The sequence below is a fragment of the Sander lucioperca genome, chromosome 11 (assembly GCF_008315115.2).
Source record: "Sander lucioperca isolate FBNREF2018 chromosome 11, SLUC_FBN_1.2, whole genome shotgun sequence".
NCBI classification, from domain to species: domain Eukaryota; kingdom Metazoa; phylum Chordata; class Actinopteri; order Perciformes; family Percidae; genus Sander; species Sander lucioperca.
This window is the reverse complement of record NC_050183.1, coordinates 8,616,039-8,633,037: the sequence shown is the minus strand read 5'-3', so window position 1 is coordinate 8,633,037 and position 16,999 is coordinate 8,616,039. Positions and strand designations below refer to the sequence as shown.

The 16,999-nt window shown below is 41.8% G+C and overlaps 1 protein-coding gene across 3 annotated transcripts; it reads right to left on the bottom strand.

Moving 5' to 3' along the window:
* Positions 1-2,246: 2,246 nt before the first annotated feature.
* s1pr3a (sphingosine-1-phosphate receptor 3a) lies at positions 2,247-6,198 on the bottom strand. Of its 3 annotated transcripts, none has more exons than XM_036007491.1 (2): positions 5,881-6,198; positions 2,247-4,786 (listed from the first exon to the last, which is right to left on the bottom strand). In XM_036007491.1, exon 2 carries the CDS (start codon positions 4,645-4,647, stop codon positions 3,454-3,456), a length of 1,194 nt encoding a protein of 397 aa, XP_035863384.1. In that variant the 5' UTR covers positions 4,648-4,786; positions 5,881-6,198; the 3' UTR covers positions 2,247-3,453. The 3 variants fall into 3 exon arrangements, with proteins under 3 accessions (XP_035863384.1, XP_031163314.1, XP_035863383.1); XM_031307454.2 differs by having other exon boundaries at positions 2,247-4,774; XM_036007490.1 differs by having other exon boundaries at positions 2,247-4,777; positions 5,887-6,198.
* Between the last annotated feature and the right edge of the window lie 10,801 nt (positions 6,199-16,999).

Here is a 16,999-nt window from a genome sequence, read left to right as displayed (position 1 = left end):
AAATGTTCTTTTTTTTTTTCTTTAGTAGTCCTACGGAAGCCCAACTGGAGTCTACTTGATCCGAGGAGTGTCCACCAATCCAAGTCTCAGCCAGCTCCTTCAGATATCCTCATTCGAAGTGACCTTTGCCTTCACATCAGCTTCATCCCAGCTGCTCCCTGGATAAAGCCCTCTGATCCCGGGGAGCTCATCACCAAGGTCTGCCTGGATCTTCAGTCTCTTTGTTGCACAAGTAATTACACTGTGTTGGAGAGCTGTGAAGTTAGGGGAGGAGAATCATTACACACCACATGACTGTGTGTGTGTGTCTCCTCTGGTGAGAGTGGTACAACTCAGCTATAGAGGAGAGAATGGCTTCAGCTGGTGGCTCCCTGCGTGAGCGGACGCCTCAAATGGGACCCCTCGCCGCTCTCCACCTGGCCTCACTCCACCTCCGAGCTGCTTCAAAAAGGGGACTTGAGGACTGTTTCACACTGGCACATTCAGTGGCTCGGACCAGATGGAGTCTTAGTTCTTTCTCTCAAAAACACACACGGATGCACACGTCTGTCTGGCTGTCTGTCTGTCTGACACACACACACACACACACACACACACACACACACACACACACACACACACATGCACACATGCACACTTCCTCACCACACAGCAGTTTAAAGCCAGGATCATGATGAGGGGGTGGTGTGATTCTCTTGTCCTCTGTCGTGTTCACATTAGTCATATGCAAATAGGCATTGTGCACAGAGAATGACACAAATCCACCATGTCTAAATCCTCAAAGAAGACTTGAATGGCTATTTAGTTAACATGATTTATTAAGGTGTGTGACCCAGTTAGCACATGCAGCCATTAAACGGTGTTTGTTTCAGGTGTTTGGACAAAATGGAATCTGTCATAGCTGGAATTTGAGGACATGAAGAAGATTCAAAAGGAAAGTATTAATATTCACTGAATATGTTTGAGTTTTTTTTTTTACAAAGATTGAAGGAAACGATGATGAAACAGAGTTGAACAGTTGATTTTCTGACAACAATGACATTTGAATCCAACTAAATCTCATGGAGATTTGGATCAGGATGGTGTTGAAATGGAAGAGGGAAACAAGTTGGGCGAGAATGAGGAAAAAGAGCAGGAGAGAGGGATTTACTGACTACAAATGACGCTACAGCTCAACATTTTTCCAATGTTCCAGAAGGCCACCACCGTCATCCGCAGCTAATTCAGGAAGGAGAGTGTTCTAACATTTCTGACAGGAAGCCGTCAGTGACCTTTAAGATGGGAATGCTCGGCTGGTACTGCATCCTCGCTGTCTTTTTTCATCAGATCTGGAGGTGCGGAGCAGAGACACATCCTTTAGCTCAGGTGAGTATGAAATGCCAGTCTGCCAGCTCGTGTCTGGTCTTGTGGTATGAACAACACACTCTGTTGCAATCAGCCCTTCTATCGGTTTAAGTTAAAGTCACCTTCACTGCTGCAGACACTGAATGTCAGCATCTAGAAAACAAACTTATATTCACTTCCAATTACAGTTTATAACACTGACAACTAAAGCCTTTTCACAATGCCACATCAGACACTCTTTGTGTTTAAACACATCCTATAAATGTGTGTGATGTGAAAATCATCATACACTGTTTAAGTCAAAGATAAATTCCACAAAATGTCTCAACAAAACCTCAGCCAAACAGTTTGGTTAATCATTTAACATACTGCGTTCCAGAGAATTTATCCAATGACGGGAGACTTTTTCACAAGAGGAAGCTCTTCAAAGTGAGATTCATGCAGTATACCTTTCATGACTAATATATACCTGACCTCACCGAGCTGGAAACCCCCTAGTTAAACTAAATATCAAGAGTTTCTTTGCATTATTCATCAATGGCTGACCCGGGTCTACGTATGAATGGGAATAGGAGAGCATCAATCAGCTTCCCATTAGGATATTAAAAGAGTGCAGCAGGTTCAATCAAATTCTCCTCTCCTGTCTGAATAGCAAATGATAAACTGACAAATCACAGAAATTGTGCATTAATATATGTATGGCTTAAGCTTTCATGTGACTACAACAAGCAACCATCTATTTGGTTCGTATGGTTCAGACTAAATCACTCTCTGGTTGTCTTGTATATGTACCTTGACAATTTATGCAGAGGACCAACACAGACACCGAGCATGGAAGACGGGAAGGGGGTTGAAAGCAGGCAAGTCGTTGATTAAATATCAAAACATGACACGTGTGAAAATCTCATAAAAGTGAATAGGATTTTATTTTATTTGCTATATAATGGTATCAGGCACTACACCACCCTAGACAGAAATGTCATTTACAGTCTACCACCATTAAATAATTCACATCCAACACTCATATTCACTAGTGGTTAGTTGATGTGTGAGTGGTTTCTAGATGGGCTGATGAGAAGCAAAAATGAGTGTAGTTATTATCCACGCTAATTCAGCTGATACTGACGGAGTAGACCAATGAAAGGCGAGACAGTTCTGGTGATAAAATGGCCATTTCTCAAAAAATGAGAAATGGCCAAAAATGGCCACCATATACAGAAGTTGAACCCTACTGATTAGATTATACATTTCACATTGCTTTTACTGTAAAACCACTGTCAGGGCATTTCTTTCACTCTTGCCCACTAGTGGCACACATTTAATAATAGCAATTCTGTCCCTCTATTTTTAATGATTCCCACACTTTTGTTTTCTGGTGTGTATTGAGCACCACAGCCTCACAAGGCCGCTAGTCTCACAAATGTTTGGTCTGGTTTTCTCTCACAGTGCATCTCAAATCATAACCAAATCAATAATTAAGTCCTAGTACCATGATGGTTTTGTATGCACACAAACTATACAAAACAAGTATACCAATAGTATTAAGATGGCAAATGTTTTCACAGAAAATAAATAGTTTACCAAGCAAAGTTGTGATGGAAATTGCAGGTGTTTTAAGAGTACTTGCATATAGCACATGCAGTAAAAATGCCCTAATCTGACCTTTTCTGCTTGTAATGACACAGTAAAATAAACACCTTGACAGACACAAAACTAATAAAGGTAATTATACTCTGTTGTGTTTTAAGAATTACCAAGTCTAGTTTCACGGACATGAATTAAGACAAGAGATTTCGTTTGGGCCTCGGTTTAATCCATGTCCGTCAAACTGTCCTTTTGTATTTCATAGTTTTGAAATGTGAAACATTGAACATTAATCATTGTGTAAGACAAACACAACATATAATTTACTCTGGTGTTGTAATAATATTGAGTTGTTGTAAATAGTGGCTTTAAATGACTCTGATTGTACTTCAATCTGCATTTATGTGGTTCCAACATTACTTCATCCTATCCACAGTGCATAAACAAAAAGTGGCAGATAGCGAGACTGTGTCAGTTCTATGTTTACTTCTGTGTCACTGTAAGGCCTCTTTAAGGTGCTTCCATTCAGAACTTGCCGAGGGGCGGCAGCGCCCCCGCCTTCACCAGCACAGCTGAGAGCAGGTCTGCAGGTCCAGAGGGATGGGGCACAGCAGTTGCTGAGGGATCTCCATGCTTGTTGTCAGAGTTGATAGGTGTGGGAACCTTCCCTCTGTTCAGTGTGGACTTGCCAGCCCCACTGCCCACTCCTCCACTGGTTTTGCTGTTCTCCGCTGTGGGGATGACTGTGCCCAGGTGGGGGTTGCCCACCACAGGAGTCCCAGTGTTGTCTATGCTGGTCTGACAGCAGCACAGCAGCCTGAAGAAAGCCGCCCTCATCTCCCTACTGGACAGAGTGTATATCAGAGGGTTGAGGGCAGAATTAAGCACAGCCAGGGCTATAAACCAGTCCACCTGGTAGAGTACAGGGCACTTATCTGGGCTGCAACCAACATCCAGCAGCAGCAGGAGGAAGAGGGGGGTCCAGCACATGACAAACACTCCAAGAACAATAACCACTGTCCGCAGCAGAGCCAGTGAGCGCTCTGAAGGCCGGCTGCTCACCCTGCGGCCGCTAGAGGTCACCAGGCGGTAGATCCTGATGTAGAGGATGATAATGGCCACCAACAGGGCGCTGAACACACTGATGCAGAAGGCCACATAACTCTTAGCGTAGAGCGGCAGCACTGTGGAGCAGGATGCCATATTGTCCAGGCAGTTCCAGCCCAGGCTGGGCAGGGCACTGAGCAGCACTGACACAAGCCAGCAGGCCGCCAGCAGTCCTAGAAGTCTCCCCCGACCTGCTGTCTCACACGGACGCAAACGCACCATAGTCATGTGTCTCTCGATCCCAATGGCCAGGAGGCTGAACGTGGATGCACTGAGGGCCACAAACATGCTCCCTTCTCTGGCCAGCCACTGCACTGGTGTCAGGAAGTAGGTGTTGTCTCCTGAGGTAAAGATGTTGACCACGTAGGCCACACCAGCCAGCAGGTCTGACAGTGCCAGGTTTCCAATGAGGAAGTACATACGGCTGTGGAAGCGCTTGTTCCTCCAGAGAGCGAGCAGGACCGTAACGTTCTCCAGAACAATCAGCACGCAGATGAAGAGCAGCACAGCCATCTTACAGGCCCCGTTGCTGCGAGGCCGGTCCCACTTCCCTGAGTGGTTGTAGTGGTTGACGATGACAATGTTCATCCCCTCCTCCAGTGTGTTCCCCATACTGCTGGTCCCTTCTAGCCTTCCTTGGTCACACAGCAGAGGGCGCCACAGCACTGGACAGCAGAAGGTTGCGAGACTGTTCAGCCAGGCAGGGTCACAAGTGGCATCTTAGAGCCTCCTGAAGGACCTGCCAATCAAATGCAGAAGAGCTCAAACTTATTTTGAAAAGTTATATTCAACACTTCAAAGTCACAAAAGTTACATTCGACATCATTTTGGATAATTGATGTAAGAAAAAGGAGTAAATTGAAGCAAGTGGTAATATCAATAATATCAAATTGGAGGTAATGATAACTTTAAGTCGTCAAAATTCAAGATGTATACTTTATTTATATGTACTTGTGTACTTTATTTTCATTCTTTTGATTTATTACAACTGTTGATGAGAAAGGAGACCAATGTATATGCATTTTGGACTATGTCTTGTTTATGGAAAATAATATTGTTACCCTCAAAATTGAATGAACAATGAAAAACAAATAAAAACTTTGTCACAAAAAATAGCAATACCAAAAAAAGGTAGATTACTCCATACTTAATCTAACCAGCAAAGTGCATTACTGAGATTCTAAATCTCTTACAGCAGTGTCCTGGTGAAGATAGCAAATGAATAAAGCCTAACACATTAGCCTATATAACACAGATTTATAAAAAAATAAAATCGATCCAAAAAAATAGAAAAAAGAAGAATCTATAGATTAGGACATTGCAACGTCTTTATTGTCCCATTAATACTGAACAGCTGTGGCAGTTACTGCTGTTCATAAATCATTTGCCATAAATGGTATAATTAGGCCCACTCAATACATTTCTCGTGAGATTACCATGAAACGTAAATAAACGTCGATATAAAAAGGATCCACAATAATCTGAAATGATAGGGTGCATGTAATCCTGAGGTTGGATGAGCAGGTTCGTTTCCTAATCAAACTCAATCATGTGTATCCCAAATGAATAAACATTGTCAGAAATGTTTACTTAGACGTATAGGCTAGTCTCATTTATAAAAATAAAATTGTTGGCGACGTTTAAACACTATTCTAGTTGAAACAAAATGCCTACTCATGAAGATCTGATCAACTTTCCTGTTTTGGAAAAGTTGCTCAAAGTTAAATGGAGTGATCATTTGAAAACTAATATAGACATGCGGTATTAAATACAGTAAATCAAATATCTGCCACAGTACAGTCTATTCTTCTCTTCTCTTCACCACAGTACAGTAACGTATCGTACCTGGAGTTGGAGTTTCTGGACTCATCTACATCCCTGGTGTGGCGAGATTTGCAGTTACTTTGAAGGTATGATTTTCTCCTGCGTAACGATGCGCTCGTGCAAAATATGTGATTGCCAAAAAAATGGATGATCTTCGACGTGAAGTCAAAGTCCATACTTTGTCCTCGCCCGTATAAAAGTTTCCAACCGCGGAAGTATTTGCCTCAAAACATCCACTTAGTGCTGCGTCCTGAACTCCATCGGTGTGGCGTCCTCTCCACACTGGGACTTCGTCCAGCTCGGACCGACCCGCTCTCCCACCTCCCAGCCGGGGCTAATGGGGCGGGATCTTCCCTTACATGTACTTCTCCTTTAGTTATTATTACCATTAATTATGAGTCAGAGAGGTCAGAGCCACGCGTGTCATTGTGCCAGATGCTTTGTTGTAGCCTACAGATGTGTCACTTTGTGTTTATAATGCTTTGCATTTTCAAACAAGCACCACGTTTGCTTGATATTTTGAAGTGTAGTTTAAAGAGTTTTGTTATGTTTGAGAGCAGCTGACTGTTTCAGACAAGAACACCTAATTTGTTTGAACTGCAATAAAATTGCTGCACTTACATGCACCAACAGACATGTTTGGACCCAAGGCTTCAATTAAGTTGATTAATTCATCTCAGTCATTTTGTACAGAGAGTACAGAAAGCTAAATCCAGATTCTGTCATCATCGTTAGCTAAAAAAGGAGACCACAGGTTTTTTTTTTAAAGACCACAAACTGACGTGTTCATTTGCCTTTCTAGGAATTCACCCCCTCCAATGTCAGGCCAAGAAGTTGCAGCTCTTTTTATAACTTTGATTTAATGACTCGTTAGTCAACCATTCCATTTTATTGCTCACATGAGGTACAATTCCAGTGAAATGTAATCCCAGTAGCTTCTTTAACTTGTGCGTTGCATTCGTGCATTCGTGTTCAAATAAAAGATGACTGTGTCCCTTTGGTCCTTTCGGGGTGTGAGATAGGTCAGACCTCTTCCATTGAAGCCAACTGAAATGGCTGGGAAGGGAAGGGAAGAGTCATACTTTCCTTTTATGCACTTTCTTGGTGTTATTCTGAAGAAATATGTCACTGATAAGAAAAAGACAAGAGTCTGGGAGGCTGAATGTAGCTATGGGGTTCTGTATGGTTTCATCTGCAATCCATGGGGCTGCATGTCCAGTAGGTCGGGTCATCAGGTCAGGCGCAGTCCGGGACACCACACGTGTGATGAGCAGAGAGTTGGCACACCTTCATACCGTATCCCTGTGGATACCAATCAGGCTTTTCCTGCTGCAACTTCCTGCTGTTGTGTGACTTGAGGAAACAACTGACAGGTAAGAGCACAATGATGAAACGTCAGCTGGATGTGGATGGTATGGCACATGCTGAGGACTGTGTCTGACCCGCTAACATCTCCTCTTCAACTCTGCTAATCCAACAGCCCCCCTGCTCCTCTCTGAGCTGGCTCTGCATTGTGTTTAAAAACAGAACGCACATTCCCATCAAGCCATTAGCCATTATTCCAACCACTGGATGGTGCAATGGATGGAAACAAAGGCATAGGGGGCTGTTACTTCTTATTGTTTATGCTATATGCGGTTTTCCCACATGATGGTCACTGACTTTGGGTATCATGATTTCACATTCAGCCTTGGAGTGAGAAAGAGAGAGAGACAGATGATGGGAGAGAGGTCAAAAGACATCTGACCAGGTGTGAAGCAAAAGCAGCTACAGAAAGGCTGAGATAAAGTTTCAGAGAATAGGAAAAAGTGCAGGGGAGAAATGAGGCTTGAATTGAGAGGTTTGTAGGTACCCAGACAGGTGTCCCTACATCCGTAGGTTCATTTGCTATCTGTATTTTTTGTATTCTACTCCACTTCATATCAACTATAGATTTTACATATAACATATGATCAATTTCAAAATAATATAAAAGGGATACTCTGGCAGTCTAAGGGTTCAAATGCTGAAAAATATAACTTAAAATAAATTACATAGAAATTGACATACCCAGCCTCCTGTCTCCTGTTTTTATTACCTGTGTTATTTCTTTTGTAAAGCACTTTAAGCTGAATTTTATGGTATGAAAGGTGCTATATAACTAAAGTGTATTATTATTATTTTATTAAAGGTCCCATGGCATGAAAATTTCACTTTATGAGATTTTAACATTAATATGCGTTCCCCTAGCCTGCCTATGGTCCCCCAGTGGTTAGAAATGGCGATAGGTGTAAACTGAGCCCTGGGTATCCTGCTCTGCCTTTGAGAAAATGAAAGCTCAGATGGGCCGATCTGGAATCTTGCTCCTTATGACGTCATAAGTAGCAAAGTTACCTCTCCTTTCTCTGCTTTGCCCGCCCAGAGAATTTGGCCCACCCATGAGAGAGAGACATCATGGCTTTCAAATGAGCAAAGTGGCAGTTGGTCAAGGCCACACCCCCACGCTCTACCTTGTCCCCCCCTCTCTCCTCCTCAATAGCTACAGACACAGAAATGGCACATACTAAGGAAAGCTCATTGTGGGACTGGCTCTAGTGGCTGTAATTCTGCACCAAGACTGAATTTCAGGAAAGAGACTTCAGATACAGAATTAGGGGACCACTAAGACCTATATAAAAGCATCCAAAGAACACCATGTCATGGGACCTTTAAAAGTTATAATATAACATAATATAAATGTAATTGTCAGCATGGCTTAATAAAGAACAAAGAACTGATATAGACTACTTGAGGACATAAAAGACAAAAATTTTCATGCATAAAGTAAGATTTTAGAAAAGAGATATTGGATGTTTGCATTGATTCAGCCCAGTGGTGCTCAATAGAAAGGTGATGCCAAGGCAAAGTGATAGTATGGTTGGAAAGTGTCTCTAAAATAGCACAGAATCAACTGAGGCTACGACAGGGGCTACTGTGTTTTCTTTTCTTCTTTTCTCGTTGCTGATGTCTGCTTTGTTATTTTTGAACTGTCCATCTGTTCTGTTTTTTTGTTTTCAAATTCTTTGTTTTTGCTGGATCTAATGGGCTAAAATAGCATAGAACAGGCCAGAAATTGAGACTGTGATGGATGACGGTGCTAGCTAACAGAGACCGACAGCGTAACAAATGTTGATAAAAAGAAGGCGAGATGGAGAGAGACAAGAGCAGGAGTCTAAGGAGCGGCAGAGCTGACAGCTTTACCTCTCTCTCTCTCTCTCTCTCTCTCTCTCTCTCTCTCTCTCTCTCTCTCTCTCTCTCTCTCTCTCTCTCTCTCTCTCTCTCTCTCTCTCTCGGTCCCACTGGTATCGCTGATTGTGAGAGGTTGCAGGCAGAATGGCCCTCTTGCACATGTCAGCCCAGGCATTGCAGATTAATGAATGACCCCCAGAGCTGTTGACTTTACCCTGAGCAGCAAGAGATGTACAGACACCCTGACAAGCCATTTATAACCATATGAAAACACACCAAAGGCCTTGGCTCTGTGTTGTTGCAAGCTGGATGCAGACTTCCTGGATGTTTGGTGCTGTGGTGGAAAAAGGAAATGTAGCTACAGGTCACCAGATCATAAAAAAAAAAAAAAAATGGCCTTGTTGCCAAGTCCTGTAAAAGTTTGTTGTTTCTGCATCTTTGTGTGTGTGGCCGCTGTGTGTACGTGTGCAGCTGCATTGTGAGTTAGGGCATACTGACGTAGGCTCGGTGGTGAGGTAGATGTTCGGGAATGTAAAGTGTAGTGGGAACGAAGGAGAAGCTGCAGCGGTGGAAAAGAAAGGCCTCTCGGGCCGTCACCCCACTGCCCTCCACTCCTGCAGTTTACCCACACCCACTGACAAAAGTTTCGATGGGAAGTATACAAGAATAAGTTCCAACAGCATTTCAATATGACATATACATAGCTGTGCAGTGTGTAGATGTTGTGGAGGTCCACACTTCTTGGCAAGTTGTGAACAGCCAAACAGTTTTTGCACACAGAGAATTCATAGTATATCACTGTGGCATTATTGGCAATGATGGCATTACAGAAACATTAGAAATGTAGGTTGGTATTACCAAACAAGTCTACACTTATTTGTTTTGCTTTCTGTTCAGAAAGAGATAATATTTCAGTCCTGCACAAACATGGCATGTGTTTTCAGTCCTACGCAGATGACATACAGCTTTTTATCTCTATCACTTGATGATCTGAGCCCTGTCTGCAATTTTTTGCAGATCACATTTCAGAAATGATTAAAAGTGCTTGAATGGCACAAAAATGTAATCAGTTGAATAAGGACAAAACACAGATATAGGTTTTGGGTTACAGGCCAAAAGAGAAAATGTAATGTCATATTAATTTAAATATAGAGGCACACATTCTGAACCTTTAAAGTGGCCCTTTACCACTTAAAGAACACTGTCATGGCATTTCTCTCACATAACAACTGGAAAAACTGAATTTAAGTTGCTTATCACTTCAGGGCATCACCCCAGACAACATCAGTGAGTTTGTGTTCCTAACAGGTCACTGTGCTCTGCTGACTCTCTCACACTAACTGTTCCTTCTGGGACGGTGATGCTGCATTTAGTTCAGACTCTGCATGCAACAGTAGATTTGACAATGTGCACTCGCTTACAACTTTTTTTTTAAAAACTTAAAACTCATCTTTTCAAACTTGTTTTACCTAGAAATGTTTACTGGACTTTTACCTCACCACAGTAATACTTGTATGTAATATTTATTTTCTGTTACTCTTATTGTTAAATACTTCTTTCATTTATCTTTAAATATCTTTGCTGTTTTTAATGTGCCTACTTCTTGTCTTTTATGTGTACTTTCCATCTTTTGTTAAGCACATTGTATTACATTTTCTATGAAATGTGCTATATAAATACAGTTGCATTATTGTTAAAATATAATCTTGGCAGAATATTACAACAAAGAAACAACTAAACAAGCTGTTTAATTTAGATAATTGCCACATTATCTCGAGGACCATCACATATGTTCCTGCATGGAGCATAGGGTCGTGAGTGGAGGTCGTGAGTAGAGCTCTGAGGGCTGATAATGTATCTGGAGCAATGCTGCTGCTGGTGGGTTATCAGTGGAGGTCTGAGGTCTTTAAGGGCACAAGATGACTGCTTGTCTGAGAAACAGCCTTGCTGGTTCTTTTAGATAACCTTTTTTTTTTTTTTTATCTGCATCCAGCTCAGAATAGCAACATGAAAGGGTGCACAGATTGAAGGATGAATGGATGGAAGACACATGGATGTACAATGTATTTTCATGGTAAGTTGGTCATTTTGTTAAATGTTATGTGCAGAAAATGTATGTTACTATTTTTCTCTCATTCTCTCTTATTTTCCTTTTTTTTTTTTTTTTTTTTTTTACAGATAGAAGGCAAAGAGATTAGATTTCATCCTGGTTGTAAGCAGTTGTCAGAAGAGAGGCAAAGAGGGAAATTATCAGCAAGTAGCAAGAAGTTGATATCTTTATTCTGTATCTTTCAACCAAGGTTTAGCATCCCTCTTAGCCTCAACACACAATGGAAATGATTGGAAATCAGAGACAGGAGGATCGGATCACTCACGTTGCAGTATTCATGTTGAGAAGTTGCATGGCTGGTGAATTATAAATACCACAATTTAGAACTTGCAGTAAAACACAGTGAAAAGCTGTGGATCTCCAAATGACATTAAGTGCTTATAACAATGGCGCCATATCTGAACTCTTAATCATGGCTCCTTCATCTTTAAAATTTCAGACTGTCTGTTCTCACTGGAACTTCCAAAGTCAACATCTTTATGGCATTATTTATTTTCCTTACAATAGGGGGCCTTAAACACAAAATAGACTTCAAGCCTTTGCTTTGCCAAAATATGTTAAAAATAACTTTGACCTCAGTCGTGTAAACAATCATGCCTGACTTTCTCAGAACTGCTTCTCTGATGTCTGGGAACGCTTGTGTGTGTGTGTGTGTGTGTGTGTGTGTGTGTGTGTGTGTGTGTGTGTGTGTGTGTGTGTGTGTGTGTGTGTGTGTGTGCAAGACAAATTAATTTATGCAGAAAATAAGTTGCCCGTGTGCATGATGCATGTCTATGCCCATTTACCTATTTGTGTTTGTGTTATGGTCTCTCCTTCACACCAGAACCATGGCTTTACATTCACTAAACACAAACATGAAGGGGTTTGAAGGCCACACAGTGCAGAAAACATGCATTCTTTAGGTGCAGGAATAATGCATCATATTTCTGGAAGTGTGTGTCTCTTGGCTGGCTGTGGTTTGTCTGTCTGCTGTTTTAAAAGAAAGGGTCAAAGGGTCATTTCCCTTGAGACGAGGACTAATGGCCACGCTGTCCAGTGTGTGGTGCGCCACACATGTTCTACTGAACCCCAATCATACACCATCTACCACCCCCAACGCCTACCTCACCACCAATCTCTCACAGCCCCAAGACCCCCCTTGCCCCTGCCCCACACCCTCCGCTCTCCAAAGAAATGCTGCCAGAGCCTGAGAAAGAAGTAACCCAGTGACAGAAACAGACCAGACTCCGTCTCCAAATACCATCAGTACAGATTTAGAATCAAAAGACAAGCTCAAGTATTTTTTTCTCACCGAGTCACCGAGTTTTATAGTAAATATTGGCACATGAAGCAAGGAAAACAGGAATACATAAATTAGACAAAGACATAAATATATTATGTATACACATATTCAGTTTAACATGCCTTATACCTGCTGTATGCTTAGATACACAAATATACATACTGTATAGGAAATACACTTCTTGGCAAGAGTTAGATGAGTTAACCAACACCACTCTCCTGTCCACATGGTAAATATGACGCTACAGTTAGCAGCTGGGTAGCTTAAAGGGTTAGTTGGGATTCACCAAAGTCAAACAATAACACAAACAAACTAACCAATTAAGGCAGCGCTAGACCAGCAACTCCCGTGTTCAGCGAGGTAAAATGACTTTTTGACGTTTTTGTCAAAGGTGTCCGGAGGCTTTGAAGAGAGGATAGATGGATATAACGGCTTCAGTTCCTCATCAGAGACAGAAAGGGCTGTCTGCCAGCAAGGTAAACAGTGAAAATATTCTAAATATAGCGTACACTTAAACTGATTTAGATTTTTTTTTAGGTGGGCCTTTTTTTTTTAGGTGGCTAAAATATGTTTAGCTGCTGCCCTCTGTGTCGGTACTCCTGCCTACTTCTCCAAACTAGGTGTGTACCATGCACCATCAAATGTGGGTAATATACTGACTATGGATAAGTACCTCATACAATCCCACTCTAAAATATCCAAACTATCCCTTAAAGTTACTGTACAAGGGTTAGGTACAGGCAAAACCAAATTGTGACGTTTCTAAAATGTGGTTTTGTACGCATTAAACAAACAATATATCATGATTTAGTGAGCTATTAGTTTTATTGAGTAATTATGAGCTTTAGAGGTGCTGGTAGGTAGATTTGTTACCTTTGGACAGAGCTTGGCTAGCTATTTCCCCCCTGTCTACAGTCTTAGTACTAAGCTAAGCTAACCGGCTGTTGGCTGTAGCTTCATATTTACCGTACAAACATGAGAGTGGTATCGTTCTTCTCATCTAACTCTCAGCAAATAAACGTATTTTCCAAAATGTCAAACAATTTCTTCAATATTAGTATACAGTGCTGCTCAAAAGTATTCATACCCATGCTAAAGTTGACTAAAAAGAGGAATAAAAAAATCATCTTTTGGAAATTGATCTTAATGCCTTAATTAAAAAAATTAGGAAAAATCCAACCTTTTAAGGACACCAATTTGTTTTGTGAATGAATAATGTATTGTAAATAAATAAATGTTCTTTCTTAAAATGCAGGGGCCATAATTATACATACCCCTATGTTAAATTCCCACAGAGGAAGGCAGATTTTTATTTTTATAGGCCAGTTATTTAATGGATCCAGGATACTACGCATCCTGATAAAGTTCCCTTGGCCTTTGGAATTAAAGTAGCCCCACATCATCACATACCCTTCACCATACCTAGAGATTGGCATGGTTTTATTTCAGTTAGCCTAATAGCTGGTTTGATTTGCATTGATATGGATCTTATCTCAGTTAGCTATTAGGCTAACTGAAATAAAACCATGCCAATCTCTAGGTATGGTGAAGGCTATGTGATGATGTGGGGCTATTTTAATTATTCATTCACAAAAATAATTGGTGTCCTTAAAAGGTCGGATTTTTCCTAATTTTTTTAATTAAGGCATTAAGATCAATTTCCAAAAGATGATTTTTTTATTCCTCTTTTTAGTCAACTTTAGCATGGGTATGAATACTTATGAGCAGCACTGTAACTGTTTTTACACTGTCAGTGATTCAACGTAACTAGGCCTAGATAGTCAGCTAAATAGATCCTGCAGTTGGATTGTTTCCTGATACATTTCTCCCCATTGTCATTATGTCATAATGCTCTTTTGTTATATGACTGTTTAAGATAAACACAGTGAAACCATTTAATACTCTGTGCTGCGCTAAGAGTATGTGGGCATGAGCGTGTGTGTGCATTCGATGTTCAGAGGTATTTCCCAAGCATGTGACCCTGCCATAGTGGCTGTGTTAAATGAATGGTGTGTGTTTGTGAATGAAATACTGTGTGAATGGCAATCAGTCACAGCTGGGCTAACAGCCTCTCCCTGACAGTGGGCTCTGTGGCCTGTGTGACACGCTGATGCTCCACAAAAAGAAAGGCTTGATAGAAATCTGCAGAGGTAGTAAAGGGCACCATGGTTACCGCTGAACCAGCAACAACAATAAGACAGGCCGTCCGTCGGACACCGCCATCCTAAAGCTCCCTGGCTCCAGAGACACGCTGGACAAAATAAAGGCTAAAAACACACACTTCACATCTCATTAGACAGGGCCACTGTGACAGCTGACTGAGGGCCCAAAACAGAGCCACTTCATCAAATAAACTCAACAAAATGTATATAAATGTGCAAAAAAATGGTTGATGTGGTTCATTAGAACAGTCAATGCAGAACTTTTATTCGTAACAGAGCATTTTTTATATTATATTTTATATTTTATATTAAGTACTACTCAAGGGAAGGATCTGAGTCCTTCTTTAAACACGTTCAAATATACTCTCTGCCACTGAAGGATGATCTCAGGACAAGTATTTTAGAAAGGTCCTGGGCATCTGCGGGGCATATGTTGTTGCAGTTTATCTGTGGGGTCACACACCTGCTCTCACACACACACACACACACACACTCACACACACACACACACACACACACACACACACACACACACACACACACACACACACACACACACACACACACACTGGAGTTCCTGGACTGAATATAAGTCTAACACATGACGGTACAGCACATTGCTGCAGTCTCCTCCATCTCCTACCGAGCCAAACCTAACCAGTCATCCCACATCTGTCCTCCTGTCCCTGTCAGTGTGCTGTGGGAGCTTTGGAGGTGTAGAGCAGCCGGAGAGGGCCAAACACCAGCATGCTTCAATGGTGGACGAGAAAGGGTGACTGTGGTGGGTATGGGTTGTTTATTGATGGAGTGTGAAGTGAACAAGGGAGAGGATAGAGGGGTGAAGGAGGTGGACGGGGGGTTTACATGGAGGGAATGTTGTGTGAAAATAAACGAAGATAGCTGCAAACAGTGAAGCCAACAATGGCGAGTCAGATCCAGGTCTGGCTAAGGTTTCTGTGTACTTTGTATAAACACCAATGAATTGTCTGCTTTCTGACATCATCCTTTCCAACAGTTTGGCCTTGGGTTGGACCGCCACAAACCCAATATCTCCACAACATCTTTCCAGCAGAGTTAAAGTAAATCTAACATATGTAGACTCACTCACTCACGCACACACACACACACACACACACACACACACACACACACACACACACACACACACACACACACACATAGTGCATGGCACTATCTTTGTGGATACCCGTCATTGACATAATGCATTCCCTAGCCCCTTACCCTAACCTTAACCATCACAACTAAATGCCTAACCTTAACCTTTACCCTAACCATAACCTAATTCCAACCCCAAGAAAACACACACACACACACACACACACACACACACACACACACACACACACACACACACACACACACACACACACACAACCACACACATAGTGCGTGGCACTATCTTTGTGGATACCCGTCATTGACATAATGCATTCCCTAGCCCCTTACCCTAACCTTAACCATCACAACTAAATGCCTAACCTTAACCTTTACCCTAACCATAACCTAATTCCAACCCCAAGAAAACACACACACACACACACACACACACACACACACACACACACACACACACACACACAACCACACACATAGTGCGTGGCACTATCTTTGTGGATACCCGTCATTGACATAATGCATTCCCTAGCCCCTTACCCTAACCTTAACCATCACAACTAAATGCCTAACCTTAACTCTTACCCTAACCATAACCTAATTCTAACCCCAAGAAAACACACACACACACACACACACACACACACACACACACACACACACACATACACACAGCTATAACCTTGCTCTTGCCTTGGACCTCTGGAGTGTATTCCCTGGAGTCTAAACCAAAACAATCAAACCACCAACACAGGAAAGTGAACATATGTCTCCAACACATCGATTACCTCCACAAGCCACTACTGATGCCTGAAAACTATTTTGACACACATACAGTACAAACCTTAACCATAGTCCTAGTTCTAGATATTACAGTATTTTAAAAATATTTTGAAAAGCAAGAGCTGGCAAACGAGGTGGGCATCTTATCTTGTGAATTAAGCTGTGTTTGGCACATATATTTCAACTTCCGCCTGCTACACTGTGACATTCCCCAGAACGGTTTGGTTCTACAGCTCATCACCAGGCCAAAGTTTTTATCAAGATGGAGTGAACGAAAACATATCGAAACTTGTATTTCCAAAGAGCTAAGGGCTTTTTGTACTTAATGTTTTCTCTGCAGCTCTCACCCTGGATGGATTGTTTTCCATGGATGCAGACCAAAAGATAAAGACGTGACCTCTCACTAGACTGCTAGCTCTATGAGACCGTCACCACAAAGGCACTCGCACACTTGGCATTCTT